Source organism: Eimeria tenella, genomic scaffold, assembly GCF_000499545.2.
Source record: "Eimeria tenella Houghton genomic scaffold, Eth_scaff79, whole genome shotgun sequence".
NCBI lineage: Eukaryota > Apicomplexa > Conoidasida > Eucoccidiorida > Eimeriidae > Eimeria > Eimeria tenella.
Genome location: NW_013543453.1, coordinates 158513 through 165421, shown reverse-complemented (window position 1 = coordinate 165421; position 6909 = coordinate 158513). Strand labels below are relative to the sequence as shown.

The 6909-nt window shown below is 54.2% G+C and overlaps 2 protein-coding genes across 2 annotated transcripts in view; both read left to right on the top strand.

Moving 5' to 3' along the window:
- Positions 1–2316, top strand: part of ETH_00027980 (beta adaptin protein, putative) — a gene marked incomplete at both ends in the record, with an annotated part of 12400 nt that extends 10084 nt beyond the window's left edge. Inside the window, 4 exons of the mRNA XM_013378240.1 lie at positions 6–400; positions 987–1146; positions 1290–1376; positions 1869–2316. Coding sequence (XP_013233694.1) covers positions 6–400; positions 987–1146; positions 1290–1376; positions 1869–2316 — 1090 coding nt within the window. The remainder of the gene's footprint in view (positions 1–5; positions 401–986; positions 1147–1289; positions 1377–1868) is intronic.
- Positions 2317–4790: 2474 nt separating this feature from the next.
- On the top strand, positions 4791–6860 carry ETH_00027975 (uncharacterized protein; the record flags this gene model as incomplete). Its single annotated transcript, XM_013378239.1, has 5 exons — positions 4791–5641; positions 5777–5871; positions 5972–6031; positions 6501–6603; positions 6785–6860. 5 exons carry the CDS (start codon positions 4791–4793, stop codon positions 6858–6860), a joined length of 1185 nt encoding a protein of 394 aa, XP_013233693.1.
- Positions 6861–6909: the final 49 nt, after the last annotated feature.

The window sequence follows — 6909 nt, the reverse complement described above, 5'->3', positions numbered from 1 at the left end:
CTCAGGGTCTCATGGGGCCCCCCCCCGCCCCCGCCGGGGGGCCCCCAGCCCCAGCCCCAGGGCCCGGCGCAGGGGCCCCCTGCTGCTGCAACCCCGGGGCCCGGCCTGGAGGCCCCCGGGCAAAGCTCCGAGCCCCCGAGGGCCCCCGCAGCAGCAGCAGGGGCCCCCGATGAGACAGAAGAAAGGCTGAAGTCGCAGCTTCAAAGCCTGACAGAAGGCCGGCTGCTGCCTGCAGTTTCTCCCCCTTCTCAGGAGCCCCTAGTGGTGGCCAGAAGTCCTTTTTTTGGAGCCGAAGTTGTCAAAAAATTCGACCAACTCACCAAGTCTTATTTGCGCAGTATGGTCGCAGGCCAGCTGGCCCGCAAGGCCGTGCTCATTGTCTACGTCGGAGACCGAAAGGGTGGGGCCCCGGGGCCCTGCCCCTGCTGCATGCGTGCAATGCCTCTCTTTTGGCTCTTTTTGCTGCCGCTGCACGCATGCAGCACTTCTTTTTCGGCCATTTTTGTTGCAGCTGTATGCATGCAGCATTTCTTTCTGGCCCTTTGCTGCAGCTGCATGCATGCAGCATTTCCTTCCCTGACCATTTGCTGCAGCTGCATGCATGCACTACTTCTTCTTTGGCCCCTTTTGCTGCAGTTGCATGCATGCAGTGTTTCTTCGTCTGTGTGGCTAGTTTTTGTGGCTCTTTTCTTGCTGCTGCTTCTTCCGCCTTGGGGGCTCTCAGTTGCCTCCTTCTTTGCGCCAACTCTGCTGCTGCTGCGCAGCCTTTCGAGGCTTTCGAGGCTACGGTCCTTGTGCTGCTGCTGGTGCTGCTGCTGCTCCTCCTAGTGCCCCGCGGCGAATTGTGGGGTTGTTGTAGCCGGGTCACCGCGGGCACTTACTGCGCTGCTGCGGGCCTTTGCTGCTGCTGTTTGCCCAGCGCTGCTGCTAGCTGCTGCTGGCTGCTGCTAAGGAACTGCAGCAGATCGGTGGGGTTGTGTTTCCAGGCGACATTCCGCGCCCCGTGCCGGGACCGCAGGAAGTGCTGCGCAAGCTGGATGTGGCGGAGAAGCTGTGCAGTTCTTTCAGCGCTCCTTCTCAAGAAGTGGCAGCCCTTTGGCGGCAAATGGAGGCGGAGCTTCCTTTCTACTCTGTCTTCTTCCGGGTGTACGTACACCCCAGGCAGCAGCGGCCGCGCCCGTGGGGCGCGGGGTTCTCCCAGCCGGGGTTTGCATGCGCTTTTGAGGGCTTCCAGGACTTCAGAAATAAATATCTTCGAGACTTTTTTCCTTTTTTTGGTTTTTCTTCAGAGAGCCCATGGTGTTCGACACCATTCCAGTGTCTGTTTCCTTCGAACCCGCCAAGCTGCCCCCATTGCCGCCTTCGCCCCTTTTCAGGTCCGCCAACATGCATGCAACCATGAACGCGCATGCATGCATGCATGCATGCATACATGCATGCTTGCGTCTATGCAAGGTCGCTGTGTCGTGTATGGATCATTTTGCTAGTCCGTGTCTGGGTATTGTAGCAGAAGTTTAGATGATACGCTGGAGGAACAGCATTGGAGCTGCTGGATTTGAATGGGCATTTCTTTTCTGTTGCTTGTTTGTTTTTATGTCCATCTTTTTTTATCTCTCTGGACGCTTTATGGGCCCCTTCGGGTGGCCGCTGGAGCGCTCCAGAGGTTTGCTGCCCCTTTGCTGCCACAGCTTGTGCTGCAGTTCTTACCGCAGCTGTTGCCGCAGCTCCTGAAGCTGCTGAAACTTCTGCTGCTGGTGCAGTTCTGCTGCTGCTGCTACTGCTGCAGTTATCACCGCAGCTATTGCCGGAGCTGCTGCTGCTGTTGCCTGCATAGAGGCCATTCCATGGGTGTTTGTGGGTGCGCGTAGGGGGGAGTTCGGAGTGGTGCAGGTGCAGGCGCGCGTGAGCAGGGGCGTGTGGCAGATCCCAGCGGCGCGGGCGCTGCAGGCCACTGTGGCGTACGTGAACAGCCACCCAGAAAGAGGGGGGGTGCAGGCAGTTGTGGGGATAGTGGAGGAGAAGGTCACGACGTTTTGGCGGTCTTTTGTGCAGCAGGAGGTGCAGGTCACGCTGCGGACTGCAGACGTGCCCAAGCTGCTGCGCAGGCTGGGCACTTACCCCCACGGCCGCAGGGGGGGCCTCCTCGACCAAGACACGGGGCCCCTCAAAGACACCACTCTCAAGCTTTCCGGCCAAGACGAAGTCCTCCAGTACCTCAGCCAGGCCCTGGCCAAACTCATCATGCCCAGCATTGGCCCCAAAGCCACCTTCAGGCGACTCCTCCTTCACGTCTGCATTGCTGGGAAGACTTGCTGACACTCCAGCGGCTGCGTCAGCTGCAGCAGCTACACCAACACCTGCAGCAGCTGCAGCAACACCACCAGTTGCAGTAGCAGCTGCAGCAGCTGCAGCAACATCTGCAGCACCTACAGAGTGACCTGCAGCGGCTGCAGAAACAGCTGCAGCCGCGCTGCTGCTGCTCGGCAGCGCACCTCCAAGTCACTGCAGGTTTGGTGAGCGTAGTGGCTCTGCTGAGGAGCAAAACTTGACAGATACTGACGGGCAACAGACAGGTAGTTGAGCCGTGTCAGACTGACTGGGAAGCTGTAGTTCTCAGGGCGTCAGTGAGGGGCGGGGAGTGGTGCAGCGTTTGCTGCTGCAGCAGCTACTATTCCTTGCTGCAGCAGCACAGGCAGCAACTTCTGCAGCTCCAGAAGGGATCTTCGTGTGCACACGCAGACTACAGGAAAACGTGCTAAGATATCCGGCTCCAGAGAAGGCAGCAACAAGGGTCCTGTAAAGACACTTGCCTCTGGGGCAGAGGACCTGAGCGAGCTGGAGAATTAATAAAAAAGAATCCGATGGCAAATTTGAAAGCTGAGGGGGACAACAATCAACATTTCAAGACAACTACGCATGCTCAGCTGTCCTCAATGCAGAAAGGCAACCACCCATGTGGCTCATTTCAACGAGCAGTGGAGGTTAATAGAGAGGAAGAATATCTTTCCCTCTTTGTCTTTTCCCCTATTTGGCGGTCGCTGTCTTCTTGCTGATCCGCCTCCTTTACTTGGCAAACTCAGCGCATGGTGCGGTTGCTGATTTGTCAGATGTCTGTGGGTTTGCCTTTTTCGTTTCTCTACCCAACTGTTTTTTGTTTGTTCTGTCTTTCGCTCCGCCACATGCTATAGTCATTAGCCTCTCTGTGCAATTCCCGCGCGAGACTCCCAAAGGGTACTTAGTCACATTCAGAGTGAAGATTACTTGAGATCCACTTAGCCACTATGAAAAGCCCGAGACAAAGAGCCACATTGATGGGCCATCTTAGTTTACAGAGGCTGAGTTACCTCAAGGGTACCCATTTAATGGTTCATGGAACATGTATATATCCTCTGCCTGATGAGTTCACCTCTGTCTATAGCTAGGGAGTACTGTCTAAGAAGCCCTACACCCCAGACTAACGGGGATATTCTAGGAAGATCTCGAAGTATACTTTCCTTCAGTATATTCCAGTGTTGAGCTCTGCGTTACGCGTTTTGTGGTAACTGTCGCAGCGGTCCCTGAAGGTGGAAGAGCAGTCTTGCTTGCAAACATTTATGCTTAAATATATGCTCCACAGGCTGTTGCTTGTGTGCAGAAGCCTGTAGAGGGTTTATTCCCTCGTTTGTGTTGCTACTGAAACAGTGTCAGTGGTGGCGGGTCCACCACACACATATAGGGACAAGAAGACTACATTGAGGTTGAGGCATCCGTTGCGTGCTTTTTGGTTCTCTTAGAAACTGCAACGGAACTGCAACTGAAAGGCATTGTTGCGGCGCGTGGAACTGCAACTGAAAGGCATTGTTGCGGCGCGTGGATACCACCCCGGCGCGTGGTCCTGTCCCATTTCAACTCCTGCAGTTGTTGGTCTTCGATGCAATTGAACTGAATTGTCTGCTCCTATAGAAGTGTTTAGCGGTTTTTTATAGAGGAAATGCAGAGGATAGCAGTGAAGATGCCACACATGAGGAAACAATCGAAACTTCCGTCACACTTTGTACCTCAGCCTCCAGCAGGCTTCGCTGGCCGTGGCGATAAGTACACCAAAACAACCTTCGACGTGCAATAAAGACATACAGAAACATTGCTTAGCACATTATTCTGTTATTTCAAGAATTCATGATTGACACGAGAAAAAATGCACAAGTCGACAGGTGTCGGCTGTGTGCGGGGTTCCTTGCCTCATTGCAATTGAATGAGCGTCAGCTTCTGCCTACTTCTATCCTGTTGTGCACTGACTGAAGATTAAACACTTTTCAAATACTTGGTTAATTTTAAACTTTAGACGAAACAAGCAGTACATCTCCAGCTGAGTGCCCGCGACTGCAGCAGCAGCAGCGGGAGCAGCAGCAGGACGCGCCCACGGACAAGCTCCGCTGTAGGGCCCCATGATCTTTCAGCTTTAGTCTTGCCTCTTCGGACCATCCAGACGAAGAGTCTAGGGGCGCCAGGATTGTTACTGTTGCTGCAGCATCAGACTAGGGGCCGCTCTGAGTCAGAGAGCTTCCCTGCTGCAGCTGAGGCTGCAGGCCCCAACACCTGCTGAGGGGCCACAGGCACAAACTGCATGGGAGAGCCATCGCAATGCAGCGCTGTGTGGCTTCAGCAGCAGAGCTCGGCGGGGACAGCTCTGGGGCCCCGTAGGCGAAAGAAACAATGCTTTTCGGCAGCAGCAACTGCAGCAGCAGCAGCTGATTGAAGGCTTGTATTCAGGTGTATAGGCAGCCCAGGAGCGTGGGGTTGTTGCTGCCGCCATGTCGTTCGCGGAGCTGCATGCAGCAGCCGCAGCCACGGCTGCTGCTGACAGTGCCTACCTTGAAGATGCCCGCAAGGCGCAGCAGCTGCAGCAGCTGCTGCGGCGACACGTCGCTGCGCTGCAGTCGCTGCAGCAGCACTGCGCACGCCCGGAGCCTCGCCGTCTGCTGTCAAGCGGGGTGTTTGAGGAGCAGCTGCAGCAGCACCAGCAGCACCAGCAGCTGCAGCAGGAGTTTGTGGCTGCAAGGGCAGCAGCTGACAACTTGAGGAGCGCTTTGCGGCAGCTGCAGCTTCATGTCAGTGCTGCTGCTTCGCTTAGGGAGAAGCAGCAACGGCGGATGCACTACAAGCAGCTCGTGGGTGCTGCGGAGCAGCTGCTGCGGCAGCTGCGAGATATAGCGGAGGGAGAAGAGCTCTGTCTGCAGCAGCAGCAGCAAGAGCTGCTGCTGCTGAATATGGATGATGCAGCCATACAGGAGCAGCAGAAAGGCGCACACAGCAGCCTGCAGCCGCAGCCATATATTCGCCAAGACCCTCCTGCTGCATATGGCCCAGGGGCGGCAGCAGCCCCAGAAGCAGCAGCAGCAGCTGCTGCTGCTGCAGCTGCTGCTGGCCACCTCAGGGGCTCTGCTCGAACAACTGCAGCAGCTGCTCACGGCGCGAGGGAAGTGAACGATGGAGCGAAGAGGGGCGCTGCTGCTGCTGCTGCTGCTGCTGCTGCTGCTGCCGATCAGCAGACAGCGGCAGCAGCCCAGCACGTGCACCTGCACGCGACGTCGCAGCTGTGGCCCCAGTACGGTGTATGTCCAGCTCCCCTGCAGCTGCAGCACCAGCTGGCTCAGGCAAGAACGTAAGATGCATTGGCAAAATCAGAAGTTTTAATTTTCCTTGTCATATTTCGCGTTTTTTCTTGAAGTATTCTTTCATTGTTTCGTTTCTTTTGTTTTTAATTTCACTTTCTGTTTATGTTTATCTATGTCTTTAGGTCGGTCCCCATATTTATCCCCGACAGCAAAATTGCTGCTTCACTGGTGCAGGAGAAGAGGGACAATCTCGCGAGGATCCACCGAGAAATAAAAAGTGTGCACACATATCCCCTTATATTCTTGCCAAAGTGTCATAAACAGGGTGTACGTACACCGAAGCATGCGCTGCATGCTACGCGGTGTGCGGTTTGCAGGCATTCAGTCACTTTACCAACAAATGGCTTTCTTCACGGATGAACAGGGGAGCCGACTTGGTATGCCTTTACACATTTGTTCATTTTATAGCAGTTTGAGATTGTTTTATTGTTTCGCTTGTTTGTTCGCTTCGCATCATCATGTGCTCGTCGTTGTTTGACCAAATCCAAAACACAGTAAAGTTACTTCACTAGAAATAAAAGAAGCATCTTTGCTGCTTGTGTTGCTTTTGAAATCATCATGCCCCAGTATTGAAGTACTTTGCTGATGCTGAGTTCTCAGCAGCACACTTTCATAGTAAACTGAAGCCAACTTGAGTTTACCATAAAAGTGTGCTGCTGAGAAGAAGGCCAGAAGAAAGCACAAGTCTTCTGCCTGCCTCTAGAGAGTGCAGCGCTCTAGACTTCAGCTGCGTTCTATCTTTTGTTTGTTTATGCATGCTTGTGCACTTGCGCATGTACGTTTATTGGTATAAATGTGTTGGTCAATGTCTTCAAATCTTTTCACTTGTGACAATTGCTGCTGCAGAAGTTGTGGACCGAAACCTTGAAGGAGTTCGCCAAGAGTCGGTGAGGGCAGCTCGAGAAATGGCAATTGCTGTGCGTGCAGAGAGAAGAAGAAAGTGCAGGCGGTGGGGCTTGTTACCTGTAGCGCCCTTATGAAGGCTTGTCTGTCTTTTGTGTCGAATTGTTTGACTTCGCGAAGGTGCATGCATTGCATGCATTCAGTCTAACAGTTTCTAGCGTAGATACAGCAGAGGCGTTGATATCTCATCATTCGCACCCTCAGTTTGTGGGCCTGTGGGCTTTCAGGTGTCTGTTCAATTGTTCTCTCTTCCTCGTTCTGCTTTCCCTCGGTTTCACCATCTGGTGGAGCGCAACCTCGTAGAACTGAAGGGCATTTCCTGTGATCTGAGCCATTTTTTTCTCCCGCAATG